The sequence below is a fragment of the Hoplias malabaricus genome, chromosome 11 (genome assembly GCF_029633855.1).
Source record: "Hoplias malabaricus isolate fHopMal1 chromosome 11, fHopMal1.hap1, whole genome shotgun sequence".
NCBI lineage: Eukaryota > Metazoa > Chordata > Actinopteri > Characiformes > Erythrinidae > Hoplias > Hoplias malabaricus.
Genome location: NC_089810.1, coordinates 35,241,059 through 35,258,900, shown reverse-complemented (window position 1 = coordinate 35,258,900; position 17,842 = coordinate 35,241,059). Strand labels below are relative to the sequence as shown.

The 17,842-nt window shown below is 40.6% G+C and overlaps 1 protein-coding gene across 1 annotated transcript; it reads right to left on the bottom strand.

Moving 5' to 3' along the window:
* Positions 1-947: 947 nt before the first annotated feature.
* si:ch211-14c7.2 (titin homolog) lies at positions 948-16,083 on the bottom strand. Its single transcript, XM_066684428.1, has 7 exons — positions 15,923-16,083; positions 14,653-14,899; positions 11,050-13,457; positions 6,360-6,571; positions 5,785-5,909; positions 3,662-3,785; positions 948-2,774 (listed from the first exon to the last, which is right to left on the bottom strand). Exons 2-7 carry the CDS (start codon positions 14,865-14,867, stop codon positions 2,646-2,648), a joined length of 3,213 nt encoding a protein of 1,070 aa, XP_066540525.1. The 5' UTR covers positions 14,868-14,899; positions 15,923-16,083; the 3' UTR covers positions 948-2,645.
* Between the last annotated feature and the right edge of the window lie 1,759 nt (positions 16,084-17,842).

Below are 17,842 nucleotides of genomic sequence, written 5' to 3'. Positions count from 1 at the left end.
GGAATCATTGGGAGCAAGGCGAGAATACACCCTGGAGAGGGCGCCACACACCCTTAAAACTTCACAGGGCAACACACACACTCATACATTCACTAACACACTCACACCTACGGACACTTTTGAGTCGCCAATCCTGTGGGAGGAAACCGGAGCACCCGGAGGAAACCCACGCAGACACAGAGAGAACACACCACACTCCTCACAGACAGTCACCCGGAGGAAACACAGGGAGAACACACCAACTCGTCACAGACAGTCACCTGGAGGAAACACACTCGGTCACAGGGCGAACACACCACACTCCCCTCAGACAGTCACCCGGAGGAAACCCACACAGACACAGGGAGAACACACCAAACTCCTCACAGACAGTCACCCAGAGGAAACCCACGCAGACACAGGGAGAACACACCACACTCCTCACCTCTACCTGCTGCGCCACCGTGACGCCCAGGGTTAAATCAATAATTCTTCACATTATAAAATGTCTGTTTACTGACATCTTGTGTCCTGGATGTGTCAGATTCTGTGTAAGACCTTTTTTAAACACAGACACCCAATGTGAGTCTATGGAGCATAAAGAGCAATTAGACTTAATCCAAGTCATAATTTACAGAACAAAATGTAGTATTTAATACTTTTCATATTATATTTTTGTCAGTATCATTTGCTGATTTTAGATGTAGATATAGATATAAAAATATCTTATAATAATAATAATAAAAGTTATTTTTTGAGTTGATAGTACTCTGCATTTTCAAACTCCAGAAATGTAATTAAAATTTTAAATTGTAAATTTGGCAACCCATTAGTGTCTGTTCTTCAGTCCAGATAAAAAGTCCTGTAAGTCCAGAGGTCATATACAGCGCATTTCTTTTTTTTTTTTTTTTTGACACATAAAAAACCACAATTTAAATACATTTGTTCAATCCTTTTTTATTATTATATCAATCAACAGTTTGAGAGGAACATCTTTAAAACGTTGATGTTAAAACTGAGAAAATATGGTCTTTATTTCTCCAAGATTTCACAATTGGTAAAAATGTCACACTACATTTCAGATATTCCAGGTTTAAAGCACAGGAAACAGGGATGTGGATAAATAAAATACTTTTTTTTATATCCTCTCTCCTCTTCAAGTCATGGCCACTGCTCATATTCGAAACAGTTTTCATAGATGAGGCCAGACTGGTTCTGATATTACAGCCACATACACACGACTCATCGCACCTTTAATTTTCAGCTCATACATGTGCCTTGATGCACTGTAAAGTTAAATAAGAATAATTTATAATTAGTTAAACATGAGCTGTGACGGTAAGTCAAATATTGCATGTTTTACACCCATCTGTTTGCAGATGACAGACGTAAAAAGCCTAAACCAGGTTTGTATGAGCAATGCTCTTCTCCTTTGCAGTATTTAAAAGTTTGATGGTGTTCATTTGGCACTGGGTTTGAGTGTGTGACAAACATGAATCAGATTTTATTCCTTATTTTAACCCCTCTGCTTGGTGTGAGCCTTCCATTTTATGTAAGGAATAATCCAAATTTCTTCAAGCTAATCTCCATCTGCCTCATTAACGACCACAGACAGCACATTTAGAAGTCTCCCAGAACTTAAAAAAGTTCAGAAACCTGACTTAAATTACCCTCTCAATACAGAAGGCAATAGACGAGTGCTTCATTAAAACACTAAAATCAGATTCAGAATCTGAGTCTTGGTGAAAGTCTGAGCACATTCTAATTATAACATTCATAATTTTAATTAAAGATTACAAAACTGAATATTACATGAAGAATGGCCTCTGACATTTATACAGCACCAGACGTGTTTTTTGGTGGAGTGAGCTTTGTGCAAAACGAGAGAATATAACAATGCTTCTCTTTTCATTATTCAAAGTAAAATACCAATGTGCTAAATAGATAATATTAATTACTGATAAACTAACCACTGCAGTTTTTCCTGTTCGTGAATAATGATGTTAATTAATTAAATGAATCAATCATGAAAACAGTTACACTAGAGAAACGGCAGATAGAGATTAGGCTGAAAAGGACTGCAATATTTCTTTGAACACCAGTGTTTTACACTGTATGTCCAAAAGTAACTAAACTAGCTTAGCTAGCTTAGCTTAGTAACTAGTAACTAGCTCCTTAGAATGGGCTGCTTTAAGTGAGCTCATTTAACAGTTACAAATTGTGGACAAAGTGTGCATAATTTGTATAGAAACACAAGAAATGAAATGAGTCCAGCAGAGGGCTCTAAAGCCCCCCAAACTTATGGAGGAGTGGAACTGTGTTCTCTGGAGTGACGGATCTCAATCTGTACAAGATGGAGTAATATTCATGATTCAGAACCTCACGCATGTTTATGTGGCTGAATGCCATCAGATCCTCTCACCAATGTTTTAACTTCTTGAATAAATACTTCTCTCAAAACTTTTGGACATACAGTGTATCTGCTGTGATGGTGTTAATGTAAACAAACAGTTGGAGAAAAAAAATACACAATAAATAAACAACTGTCCAGAATGAGGGTGCACAGATTAAAACTACAGTTTGTTGTTGTTGTTGCTGTTGTGATGTTGGTTCTTTCTGAAGAGTCTAGAACCCAAAAGGTCCCATTAGCTAGAAAGTTCCATTAGCTAGGTCGTAATGTTCCTGTTGATGTCATAGGAGAGCCTTCTCTTAGCGTTAGCTGCTAGCTGCTGGTTGGAGGAGGGGAGGTTTGGGGAGAATTGAGCAGTTGCCTGTCTCCGGCCAATGATGCGCTCCTAAAACAACAACAACAATATTAGTAGTAATAATAATAATAATATTCAATGAAACATTTTGAAAAATAAACGTGTTTTGTACACAACACCTAGTATATTGTAAGTTTTATTTTCCCCAATGTATGAAATTCAGTAAGTAAACAATAATTGGGTATTAAAATGTACAAAAGCTTTCTCTGAAGAGAATTCTTACTTATAGTCACTTAAAATATCAACAAATACATGAACATTTCACCAGGAGTGCACACGTCTCTTTTTATAATATAAAATATGCTATATGCTGTTAAAAGCACACAATATGAGAGAGAGAGAGAGAGAGAGAGAGAGAGATATGGGGGATATATATATATATATATATATATATATATATATATATATATATATATATATATAGAGAGAGAGAGAGAGAGAGAGAGAGAGAGAATGATTTATATATGACTATGTACAATTAATTTATTAAATTTCAGTGTTCTGACCAGAAACATCAACACAACTGTAACTTTTCAGGACATGACAAAACATCCTGAACCTTTAATGGAAGTGTAACCGTACATTTATCTCCAGATAACCCTGAGTCGTTTCTATTGGTCCATTCATCATGAAGCTGCTTGCGTTTTCAAATAATGATACATTATAAATAGATTAAACATGCATATATAGGTGTGGTTTACCAGACAGGGATTAAGCCTAGCCCTGGGCTACAAAGCATTGTGAATTTCAGTTGAAGAGGATAAGTTTTAAACCCTGTCTGAGAAGCCACACCCTAATGTTTACTTTTATACATGTGTATTTTAACTTGTGTATCTGTAATGAAATGAACTGACAATACTGTTATAAGTGTAGCTCAGTTTAGGTTCTCCTGAAAGGTAAGTAATGTCTGAACTCACAGAGCTGGCTGGGCCCAGGTGGAGAGACTGGAGGAGGAGCTTACGGCTCAGAGACTCTGCTCCTTTATACTTCACACCAATCATCCTCTCCAGATCCTGCAGGCCATCTATTAGGTTCCGGCTCCTGCAGGAGAACGCATTGATTGACGTCTGGGTCAGGGATTCGTTGTTTAAATGTTTACACTGTGACTATGCATTGTTTATTCACCAAGTCACTTGATACCTTGCTACAACACCACAAATTGGCACAAGGGGGCGGTAAAGGATAAGAATAGTGGGAAATGCCCTGTCTAAGTCTCAGCCTATTTTATCGACTTTGTTGAGGCAGCGAGAACCCTCTTCCAAATTTAGGTGACTATTTTTAGCCATCTTTCACATCTGTGTACATGTGTAATAGGCTGTGAAGCCAGACATTCGGTCACTAAAATGGCTGCCAAACAACACACAAAAATACAGAGCACTATGTGTGCCACGAAAGAAATGGTCCTTCAGGCCCTTGATGAACACACTTTCCCGACACTGTTTATGGGTGAACCACAGAAGGTTAATGTTGTTGCTTTGAATTACGAGCACATTTAGAAATAATGGTTCAGTACTAGTAAGCTAACATCACACTAAAAACTACTTTTAACTCCAACACTATTATAAACCAATGGCAATGACAGCAGTGTTAGCTTAGTATTACTCACACTTAAAGCAACACTAAGCTGTATTTTTACCTTACAGTAACAGCTAATAAATCATTCTGATGTTTTACTGACTTGTAACATGGAGAACAGAGCATCTGTCATTACTAATTTGGCTTCAGCACTACAGAAACTACACTATGTAACTTTTGAAGGCGGCCAGGAAACAACACCCTTTACTGCCCTTGATTTCACGACAGGGCTGTAAAAGTGATTTACTAAAATACCAAATCTTCCCTAATGTTTCTTTAACCTAGCTTGTAATTCAGGGCGGTGACTTTCAGTGAAAAAAGAACACATCAAAAACAGATCTTTCTGCAAATGCTTACCACAGGACATGATAACAGATTTACAAGAATCATATTCACTCCAAAAATTCAGTGGTGTACGAAAGCTGTTAACCAAATTTGAGAGATATTGAGACATTTTTTAAATACAGTAAATAGGCCTACATCAGTTCATTTTTGTACGTCTATTTAACAGACAAATATACAAAGAAAATTGTATGTAAAATGTAAAAAATTATTTAATATTATTCTGAAGCATTACACTATAAGAGTGTGAATATGGAAGGTATAAAATGAGTCTTTATCTAGGGAATAGGCTTTGTATCACATATATGTTGTTGCTTGTCACTTTGTGCCAACATTTTTAAATATATTTTCAAATAGATGAAACAGAATTTTATTATTGCAAGATTGCAATGAATATAGTTCCTTCACCATCTGTAGTTCATAATATCATGAATAGATTCAGAGAGTCAGGGAAACTCTTTGTGTGTAAAGGCCAAGGGTGGAATGTGTGTGACCATCGAGCCCTCGGGTGGTATTGTTTGAGAAACTGTCATGCTACTGTGAAAGGACTATATGACAATGATATTCCAAAGTACTACTGAACACAAGTGGCTATGTCAATCATGGTAACATGACTTTGCATCAAGAAATGCAAATTGAAACTGTATTATGCAAAGAGGAAGTCTATACATTTTAAGCTGAAATGCCGGGGAGTTCTCTGAGCCCAAAGTTATTTGAGGTGCACCGAAAGAAAATTAATTAATTAATTAATTGATTGATTTGAGCCCTGCCCCATCCCCCAGCACGCATGCCTTATTCCGCATGGCTTTACAGACATAGGCTGCAAGCGCATGTCTGCCTGTGCATCATGAAGAGAATAGGATAATGGCGACCACTGACTGTTGTATACAGCAAGAATGGGCAAAAATTCTTAGTGTAAAAATGACTATCTTCAATAAAAAAGAGAAGGCAATGTGACCCAGTGGTAAACATGTCTCTGTTACAGCTTTTTTCTTTTTTGAGTGTGTTTCAGGCATAAATTTGTAAATTTCTTTATATTTAACAAGTTAAATTGAGTGTGACTGAAACATTGAAAATCTTTTCTTTGTCCCTATTCTGGAAAATAGAAAAGATCTTCACATACTGAAGTTTTGTAGCTCTGTGGTTTTCAACTGGTTTCTGGAGAAGCTCCTTTAGAGTCGGGACGCACTCACTATCTCCTTCACAGGATACGTCCACACAGGGAAATGCCTCTAAAAACACACAAGACTACACACACACACACACACACACACACAATTTTTCTTATACACAAATTGCTAAACTGTTTTGGAATAAAACCTCATATCATCAAAATGGTAAATGGAAAATAGAAGTAGTTCAGGACCATTTTTATTGGTCCATTTACTATTTTCACATGATAAAGGACAGTAATTTAAAATGTCAGAACTTTAAAACAACAAACGCAGAGGAACAATGTTTTATTCCAACAGTGCTGATGTGTGTCTAAAGAATTATTTAAAAGGTATTATCAGATGGATTTAATTAAATCCGACAATTTACGCATCCTATACCGAACAAAACCGGACCGTTATACTGGTAACACAAATGACAACAGTCATATTACATCAAATAGAGTAAACCTCTAATATACACATGACACTGCCCTACAAATATACAACAGCTTTGGTTGAAGGTTTTGAGTGTTTTCAGTCGTACCAGATTATGTAAAGGTGTGACATGCGTGTTCTCTGCTGCAGTTGAGCTCCACCATTGGCCGGCGTTTATCTCAGACTCCGCCCCTCTGCTGACATCCTCGTCATCCCGATTAAATGTGGCCCATGAGTCATTTGATTGGTGGAATGACAGACCTCCAGTCCAATCAGACGACCAGGACATGGGCTCAATTGCATTAGAGGAGTTTCTTTGTCCTGTTGAGATGAAAATAGTGTTGTAAAGGTTTTCCATCAGAATGAACTGCTTTTATTTGTTTTAACTTAAATACACGTTATATATATATATATCATCTAGAGATGTTCACAAGTCACAAAATACAAGCCAGAGTTATGAGTCTTTTGGCTAAAGGCCAAAACCAATATGGGCTGGGTTCTAGTTTGTGAGGGATTTTGTGTGTTCCCCCTGTGTTCCTGTGGGTTACATCCAGGTACTCTTGTTTCCTCCCATGATTCAAAGACACACATTGGTAAGTAGAGTGGTTACGCTAAAGTGTCCGTAGGTATGATTGGCTCATTTCAGAAGCCACACTACACTGCTCTATTTACAAGTTCTTAAAGTCGGGAGTCATTAGGATTGAGTTACAAGTCGAGTCTTAAGCCTGTATATGACTTAAGTGTGACTTAAACTGTGCCCATCTCTGCTATCAACACACTTGAAGGAGAACACTAACTCCCAGTTCTGTTACATCACCTCAACATGCTTAGAGGAGGACACTAAATTCCAATAAACTCAACAGGCTTGAAGAAGGATATTTACAGCCAATTACTTTTACGTCACCTTAACCCATTTGGATGAGAATGCTAGTGGCTAATACAGTCACATCAACTAAACATGACTGTCTGTCAATTTGCCTGTCAGTCTAAGGCTACCTGTCTATCTGTGTTTGTCTGCCTGTCAGGGTGTGTATGTCTGTATGTTTGCCTGACTGCCTCACTATCTGTCTCCGAAGGCTCAAATCATCCTCTTGGATCAGGACAATAATTCCTCCAATATAACAGTCTCTAATTATCTGTACTGTCAGGCTTTTGGTGGGCTTTTTTAGCAGATCTTTCAAGATGTTATGACACTCCTTTGATGTCTATCTTTATAAATAAATTATGGAAATGCTTTCTGAAAGTGTCCTATTTTCGTATCTGATCCACTTTGATAACCTGTTTTTTGTTTACTAAATATTTCTGCTTTAATATTAAGCCCAGATTATCACACAGTGGAACTCATGTATTATAGTATCTGTATTTAAAAGGGTCTATAAAACACAATAAAAAAATACAATAAAAAATATACTGTATGATGAATTGAAAGTCTGAAATAGGTATCAATATTATCACAGAGTCCCCATCTGTATAGGCCAGTTGAGATCAGATTTTACTGAGATCAGATTTTACAAGGCAGTGGCCAGCACCATGACTGTCCAGAGGAGTGTTTGGACAGGACAGAGAAGTCAAGGCAAGTGTGAAAAAAGTGTGTCCTTTTTTTAATGGACACACAATTCCTGTCCTTCTTCCGCATATGACGATGGACATTCAAGTTAATCTGTGAAAAAACTGGCTATCGGGACAAGAGAAATCTGACTATGATACCATCACCAAAAATGCATGTTAATGCCAGCTATAAACAGGCTCTCTGTGTCCAATAATATAAGGACACTCCTTATAAGAACTGAACTCAGCTACTTTAATGGCACACTGTGAAATGAAATGCGATGCCCAATGCCAAGTGTAGATTAGAATGGTAAAAAGCCCCACTGTATTTGGCTGAGGAGCAGTGGAACTGTATTCCCTGGAGTAATGGAGCTCCATCCAGTACGTTTGAGATTAAATTAAGTTCTGCATCACCCAACATCAGTATCAGATCTCACTGATTGAGTGATGAGTGATGGTTAAACTTTTATAATACATTTCTAGACACAAATCCACTTACTTTTTCAGAACACTAATGTTTAGGTGGCTGGATCCTCTTAAATATGTTCCGATGTATAGTATAGACTGTAACAAATGGGCAACCCATTCCTATTGATACACTTGACGAAGGGATGAAGGGACACTACATATCAGTAAATAAATCTGATTAAACCTGTCCCTATGGCATCACATCAGTGTCAAAAGTAGAGGGGACCAAAAACACAGGGTAGAAAAGGTTAATCTGCAAGTTTTAACATTACGCATGTGTAAATATCCCTCTCATAAACAACTCTTGTGAAACTCTTGAGCACAGAAAGAGGAAGTGCATGCATACTGGTCATAATCTCACATTCAAACTGACACTTTTTATACCCTCATTCTCAGATGGTTTTTACCCTCTTGATTTTAAAGTTTCCCTCACGCATCGAGCTATTTTCCTCATGCTCTTTCTGCACTCAAAAGGATTCCCCCCCCTCACATTTTGAAATGGGTGGGTTTTGACTGTTTGGAGGCGGGGTCAGGGCCGTTTCTCTCAGTGAATGCCACTGACTGATGTCTCCTGGTTCTGTGACTCTCCGCCTCATAGACTGTATATGGCTCGCCTACTAGCAGTGTATATTTTACACCTGGTGTTTTTGTGGCCTCTACGTTGATATGACGTCATATGTTAAAAATAACAATTGGCATTTTGGTGTATGCTGATACACTGTCTTTAATCAGAATAATGCTCTAGGCTAGGGTTATCCCAGGACACGTTACTATGGAGATAACAAGAAAGGATTCTCCTCACATCTTCAGCCTCTTTACCACTACACCTAGCCTGAGGCTAAGAGAGAGAAATATCATGGTGAAAAGGAAAGGAGAGACAGCAAGAGAGAGGAGAGAAAGAGTTGGAAAATGGGGGACAGTACCATTTGGAGCCTTCTTAAAATAATGAATAGTTTGAGGAGTTTGTTGGACTTTGAATTCAGGTCAGATCATACAGGTTCAATGTGTCCATCAGAATGTGTCCAAAAAACAATATTCTAATAATCAGTGATATTCTGTATGGGAATGTGTCGCTCTAACTCTTTCTGAATCTCTCCTCATGGCAATTCAGTATTATTTGATGTTATACGTTAATTGAACTCCTCAGCACTAAGAACGTTTGAATTTCTGATACTGTAAATAACTTGTGTTTTTTATCAGGATGTTACGCACTCGTCCTGTCATGCCTGTTTTCCCTGCCATGTGCTCTCTCTGCACATGGCTCTGTCTGTTATTGTCCTTGTCTCCGCCCTTGTCCCGCCTTTGTTCCGCCTCCTTGTCTGCCGTCCTCGTTATCTGTTTCAGGTGTGTCTCGTCTATTCATGTATTTAAGCTCCCTGGTGTCACTTCCGTGTATCGGTCATTCGTTTTGTGTTTTTCTCTTTCCTAGTCATGTCGTGTTGATTCATTGTGTTTCCTAAGTCGTTTTGTTTCGTGTTGTCCCAATTCCAAGTTGTGTCGTTTCCATTCCAAGTCATGTCGTTTTGTTTTAATTCCTAGTCTTGTTGTTTCCTCACTTCGTGTTTGCCCTCGAGTCCGTTTGTGTTTGTTTTGTTTCTTTGTTTTGTTGTATTAAAGTATGTGTTCTAGCAAGTGAGTCTGCCTCCGTCAGTCCGCCCCGTGAATCGTGACACTGGACACCTGTGTCTAATGTCTCCTTTTTATTTCTGTATAATGCTGTCTCTCCCCGGTCTCTGCTAAGTCTCCTTAGCCCTCAAGGAGCAACATCTGAGCAATACAAATCCCTTAATAACTGTCCTGCTAATAACTTAGTCAAACCAATTACAATACGTTATATTTAGCGTAAACACGGTCTTGTGAGATTTACTGCATGCGTACGAGAGCCCATCTCATATGTAAATAATGTACATTTTATGCCACATTCATTATTTGATCATTTAGGTTTGATTTTTGAATTATATTTATTTTTTAGAATTATATTTCTCCCAGTGGAAGAAATCCATAACGAGGATTTCGCTGTTCAGTTTAACGGCGTGTTTGGAATCTATAAAAAATGAATAAAAAGAACAAAGGGGGCGCCAGTCCTTCACAGGGTGACACACACTCACACATTCACTCACAGACTCAGGCCTCTGGACACCTTTGAGTCACCATTCCACCTACCAATGTGTGTTTTTGGACCGTGGGAGGAAACCCACGCAGACATGGAAAGAAAACACCGAACTCCTCACAGACAGGACCCTGGAGCTGTGTGACTGCAACCCTACCTTTTGTGCAACCGTGGGACCCAGGGACATATTATGAAGGAAAAACACTTTTTGACTGTATTAGCACATTAATGTGTTATAAAAACAAACACAATGAGCATGAAAGAAGAAGAGTACTAATTAAATATGGAGGAGAAAACAAGAACAAGAACCAAGCAAGATGAAAATTTAAAGGAACAGGCACTTAAACTGATCGTTCTGATTGGACAGGAGGATTATGCTGCTGTGGTGTTTGATCCTTGTAATATTTTGACCAAAGCATGTCACAGACATTTCGTTAAGACCTCAGGACTGTGTTACGTATTGCTAAGAGGTATAATATGTCCTGTTAAAGGCAGCATACTCCATTAGTTCTTCTTTATATCTGGTAAGATGTTGCTATATTTGTGTTGCTATATTTGGACTAAACGTATTTTTTGGTGCACTGTAACAGCAATGTGATGTTTGAAATGTTTCATACTTTATTACTATCAAAAATGGATCACATAAAAGTAAAGTGTACATTCTTCTACTCACCAATGCCATCACACATTCCTGAAGGCACTTGTTGGAGTCGGTTGAACCCTTGGGTCCATATCTGCTCCTCTCCCGCCTGCATGAAGACCCCAAATTCATCCTCTTCTTCCTCTCCTCCCTCATCCAGTCTTTCATTCCCAGCCACTTTGCTCCGGTCCTGCTCCAGACCTTTCTCCTGTTCTAAAAGTAGTTGAGATCCAAGCTCAGGTCTTAAGCTCCTAAAGCCAGCCCCCACCCCTTGCTGCTGCCTGCTGGAGGCTGTTGTTATGGCTGTGGTAGAGTTGAAGGCAGGATTAATCAGGAAGGCTTTAGGAGGTCCTCGTGATGAAGATTTACCACACCACTGTTCCTCACAACCACTGTTTACTTCCTTCAAACACAGAGAAGAACAGGATTCCTCCATTCCTCCTGCATCATCTTCACCTTCATCAGTTTGTTCATAATGGATGACCACTTTAAGTTTGTCATTTTCACCTTTAACAGAGCCTTCATCAATCCCAGGCTTGGATCCACTCTCTGTTTCTGCAAGTTCATGATCCTGATCAGGCCTTTTAACTGCACTCTTGGTTGTCACAATGTCCGACAGATCCTCTTCAAATTTGTTCATTTCCTTAGAGTCCTCAGGTTGCTCATCTTTCTCGGTTCTGGCCTTGGACCCATTCTCCACTCCTATGAATTTGTGGCCATGACTAGTGTCCATTTTAAACATACTGAGTTTAAACATATCCAAAGTCTCATCTTTGTCATTCTCATTTTTCCCAGAATGGATGACCACATCAGATTGGTCATCTTTGTCTCTCCTGGTCTTGAATCCAGTCCTAATTCCAGCAAGATCATGACATTGGTCAGAATGCTTCACTGGGCCCTGGGTTCTAACCAGAGCCAAGGTCTCATCTTGGTTTCCATCTTTTTCCTCAGAAACGATAACCACCTCAGGTTGATCATTCTCACTTATAAGGGAGTCCTTGTCCATCCTGACCTTGGACTCTGTCTCAGTTCCCGCTAGGCCATGACCTTGACTAGGATCATCTTTTTGATTCTTGATCCTAGATAAACCCATAGCTTCATCTGCATATTTATAAGGTTCGTCAATATTTATTACCTCACTGTGTTGATTATATTTCCTTTTAATTGAATCATTTTCTGTGTTGTCCTTGGCTTCATTTAGCGCAACCACAAGCATGTGACCTTGATCAGGGCTCTCTTTTTGAATCATGACATCAGGAGGAAGGATGACCACCTCAGACTCTCTAGTTTTACTTTCAGGGAAGTCTTTATTCTCCCGAGCTTGATCATTCTTAGCTTTATTTATTTCTTTCTCTCTGCTGACCTTGGATCCACCCTCTACTTTACCAGGTTCCTCCAGTGTGCTGTCAGTCCTAGACCTATTCATAGTGTCGTCTTCATCTTTTAGCTTTTTCTGTGAATCGATGACCACCTCAGACTGATTAGTCTCACTTTTAAGTGAGTCTTTATCTATTCTGGGCTTGACTGCACTTTCAGTTTCTGCAAGGTCATGACCGTAATTGGCATCCTCTTTTGGAATTACCACCTCATTTTCACTTTTACAAAAGTTATGGTCTATTTTGGCCTCTGGGGGATTTCTGGTTGCATTAACTATGCTAGCTATGCTAGTCTCTTTGTATATGTGGCTAATGTCTTGCTCTATCTCTGCATTTCTCTGAATGCTATCTTGTTTAAACTCTTCAGGCCACAACTCTCCAGATGTTGCCACATCACTGACAAGATGTATGCTCTGGGGTTTATTAGTTTGGTTCAGATTTACATCTGCTACAAGGTCACTCTTGTGTTCAGTGCTAGCTAAGCTAACTCTGGGCATTTCCTTCACAGTATAAGCCTCAGAATCCCCAGATGCACTGGAACTAGCTTTGGCTGAGATTCCTGGCTCACACCTGTGTGTGAAAATCTCGTCATTATTCTCATTTAATGTCCCTTGTTGTACTGAATGCTTGTTTTTAGCCTTGAGGCACTGCATTATGGCATCAGTCTGAGAGTCCCTTTTAGTCTCTTGTTCTTGTTTTGAGTCTTTACTCTGAGTAACTGAACTGTTTTCTGCAGATCTGACAATTTTACTTGACTTTCTCCACTTCTGGACAACCTGAGGTTTGACCTCTGGAGCTCCTGCCTCATCCTGACATGTTTTTCTTCCTCTGAGAGATACATACGCCTCTCCTCTCATTCCCTCAACTGAATTCAGAGTTATCCGCGGCCCTCTGGCTCTACATCCAGGTCCTTTGTTGTTCCCGACAGTGCAGAGGTAGCTGTATCCCTCTCGGAGGAAGAGGCAGCGAGTCTGAGTCTGTCGAACTCCCTCTGAACCCTTCAGCGTTGCCACAGTCACCAGAGCCCCTGGAGTACGACATGAGGACAGGTTCTCCTTTGGTTTCCTGTGAAGAATAATAACAAAAAATGGCAGAGAGCAGCATTCGGATGAACTGAAAAATAAAGGAAACTATAAATTTGAAAAATGGATGTTAAAGCATATATAGTTCGTATGAAATATTATATATTATAAAATGTTATTAATTAATTATGGTTGAATTAACACTTTTTTTGTCCCCAAGGCCTATATAGAGAGGTTTTTTCAAACCTCTCTATATCACTTAAAAATAGCAGACTCTCCTTTTATCTGTGTTCTGCTTTGAAGTGCTGTGCCTTTTTTAAAGACAATCCAGGCTGAAACACTCCTTATAACTTCAGTGTAAATGGGCGTGGCTTGACTGGCCTTTATCTGGTTTTATTTCTGCACAGAATTAGAGAAATCAGAATAAGGGCAGACCGACAACCCCCCCCCCCCCCACCACCACACACACACCCCGATTATGGAGATGAAATGAGTTTCTCTTCATCAGATTTATTGAAATGTTATTCATAGTAAAATCTGTGTTCACACTGGCAGCAATTTTTCACCTCTTGTCGCTCAAGCAAGTCACTGATCATCGCTAACATTTCAGAACTTGATCTGACGTTCGGTTGCCATAATTTCACTGATGCCAAATGGGGGTGGAGTAGCAGAGATAAAGCATAAACCATCCATCCATCCATCCATTATCTGTAACCGCTTATCCAATTTAGGGTCGCGGGTGGTCCAGAGCCTACCTGGAATCATCGGGCGCAAGGCGGGAATACACCCTGGAGGGGACGCCAGTCCTTCACAGGGCAACACAGACACACACACATTCACTCACACACTCACACCTACGGACACTTTCGAGTCGCCAATCCACCTGCAACGTGTGTTTTTTTTGGACTGTGGGAGGAAACCGGAGCACCCGGAGTAAAGCATAAACCACTCTGCTCAATTCCCACTGCTGATTGCCACATTGCTTTGCTTCTAATTTGCATAAATATATACTTTGCTCAACTCAATTATGTCTCATTGAATGGTAAACACTGGTGCTGCCTCCTGTCGGCAGAAACTGAAAATGATCAGTTGAATATTTGAACAATTTGGCCAGAATCCAAAAAATGTGTTTGAATAAAGAAGCTCCAAACAAACAAAGCCATAACCATGGATTAAAGATCATATGACTGAAATGTTCATAAAACTAAGTTAATGTAACATCAGACTCCTTTACTGACCATCCCCTGTGCTGGTCTGAGGTCTGATGTCTGAGTTGTTCCGCTGCAGCTTTCCTCTTGGTTTTGGAGTTAAAAGCGGTGCTGAGGGCCCAGGCTCTCAGGCCCTTGATGAGGGGAATGGCTCCGAGGCTCAGTGGAACACCGTTCCTCTGCAGCAGCTCCCTGTGTGCCGTGTCCACACACAGGGAGTTATTGTTGTTGTTTTGCTGGAGCATCACGTTGAAGGTGGGCAGGGAAACACTACACACTGTAGAGGGAAAACATAAGAGATTAGATTAGACTAAAATCAAGTACTCTGCCAAATTAAGAAACACTATCACATTCAATAACTCATAATTAGGTTTAATAATGTTTATAATGTATAATCGCACAGTTATGACTTGCCATGACCTGCCCCTTAATAACTACATTGCTCACAATTTTCACTTATGTACTTAATAAGAAAAGATTCTTTCATTAGGGTGAAATAGTGAGTCATTATTAAAAGATGCTATGGTATTACTGTAAGATATGCCATCCACCACCTCCTTCTGAACTGCTACAAACACAACACCACTGGACAGCTCAACACGCTTGGAGGAGATCACTAACTGCCCAGATGTGTTATGCCAGCTAACAGACTCTGACTGAGGTGGAGGAGGGAGGGCCATCCTACCTACCACAGAGAGCAAGACCATTTGGCTGTGGTCCTCTTATGGTAGGAACAATGCGTAGCCCTACTGGTGACTGGTGATTTGTGGCAGAAAAAGGCTTCAATTGAAGCAGCAATTAAACAAACAAAATTAATTCAAAGCTACACAGAGGCATTATCTGAGAGACTAAAAAAATAGCCCCTCTAACAAGAAAACTATAGGTGTGTATTTAGTAGTTATAGTACACTACTGATAGGATTTGTCCTGTGTGTGTATGCACACGCACACACACACGGGCCAAATATATACCCTATGTGTGTGTGTGTGTGTGTGTGTGTGTGTGTGTGTATGTATATAATCGAGAGAGAGGAGAGAGTGAGAGAGAGGATGGAAGGAGAAAGATGAAAGATGAAGACAGAAATATCGTGAATCACATAGAACATAAAACAACAAAGACCTAAACCTAATCAGGCGGAGTGAATATGGACTGCGTGTGTGTGTTCGTGATGATGCTCTCTCTCTCTGTGTATGTGTTAGTGAAGACGGTACACAGATTCACACACCTGCGTCACACACACACACAGACATTCCAAATGATCACCAGTATTTAATAAACTAATAATAATATAACATCTCACCTCATCGCGTCCATCCCTCTCTCTCTCTCTCTCTCTCTCTGTCCTCGCGCACAGCACCGCGTCACGAATCTCTCTGAATCACACTGAGCCGCGCATGCGCCCTTCACTATCTCATCCTCCTCCGCTTACTCGCGCCTCATCGATCATTTATCGGTGACGTATCAATCACACATTCTGATCAGAAGCGTCCCTTGAGCGGAACCGCAGCGGCGCGCGCTGCGGAGGATGAAAGCGCCGCCCCGCCGGAAACGACACGCACACACAACACCGCAATCCAGCAGCGTGTACCCAGCCGACCAATGACGCCCCCCCCCCCCCCCTCCAAACGCACGCACTGTCATAGTTACGCACGAGGACGCGCCACACACACAGATCCACAGTCCTGTAACACGCACACACACACACACACACACACACTGTCTGCGTGTGTTCACTGATCAAGGGCTTAAATCAGGAGTGTGTTCATCTGTACTGCCGTAACTGCTTTTACTCTTCTGGGAAGACGAACATTTCTGTGAGGTCCCGATGGCGTTCTGCCTCATAAACATGAGTGAGGACAGGAGGCGATATTGAATATCTAGTTCTAGATCAAAATCCCTACTGCTCATAACAAATATTGAGTGCAGTTAAACCACTGGTCCACTGCTTCAAATCCCAGTGCTTGGGGCAATTTATAGCTAACCGTCTAGGCCACAATTCATAGAGCATTGAACGTCTATGAACCTCAGATGTACCATAATTCATTCATTAGCTATGGCTACAAACATTAGGCTTATCTTGTGGATTGTAGAGTGATAAATAGTAAATACTTGAGCCATATCAAATGTATTCTTGTGTGTTTTTACATTCTTGATGTCATTTTACAAAGCCGAACTTCTGCTCCAACATCCAAAATCACAAACATCAAAATATACATGGCTAAAGAACCCAGATGTTGTTCTGGGTCCTCCATAAATAAAATGGTCCATCAAATGCTGACAAATGTAGCTCCCAGTATGCCCTTTGTACTTACGTTTGTGTAATGTTGTGTAGATGAAATTGAATAAAACCTCCCTTTCCCCCTCATTTTGTGTGATGTTTTTTGTAGGTGGTGCATTTCACAGCATTTTTAAAGGCTGCCTACATGGGAATGGGAAAGCTCAAGTGAATCTGAAGACGACGGTCTTCACAGTGAAGGTCCAGCTGTCAAGAAGAGAGTATACAGAGCAAGGCTTGCCACCTGATGGACTGAGAAGGTCAATCACAATCCCAGCTAAAAAAAAAAAAAAAACAGCGACAGTGAACTGAGATCACTGTAAAAAGATGCTGCTAGCCAGGCTGATGGGTTGTGTTCAGGGGCATTGATCTTTGGATCCATGCGGGTTGGTGGATCCAAGGGGGGTGATGGCAGGATGGAACCAGGTAACGGTGAACAGACGGTAATGCTAGGTGGTGGACTGGGGCTCCATCAGCTGAGGACGAATCCAGTAGCTGTGAGCCCCACGGTCAACAAAGGGCATGAGGACAGTGGTGGGCGAAGCAGACATACACACGTGGACCACCAGTGAAGAAAATGTCGTTCTGGCAATGTTGCAGCCAGGCCCCGGTGAACAAATGTTAGCAGAGACTATCACACCCCAGCAACTCCAGGAGTAGTGAGTCAGCGATGGCCACACAGAGCAGTGGCGAAGCATTGGAGTGGAGCTGGTCTCACTGTGCAGTGCTCTGTCAGAGTTGGTGGCTTTCACAGCAGCTACTAAGGACCAAAAACAATAAGTGGGTGGAGATATGCAAAGTACCTCCCAAGAAACCACCGTTGTCCCCCTCAGGGAGACACTTTAGTATAGTTGTGTGATGACAGTTGGTTGCCATGTTGTTTTTTTTGTACTGAGAAAGTGGCTGTCATGATGATACGCACTCTGCCCATGTCTCCTCCCTAAA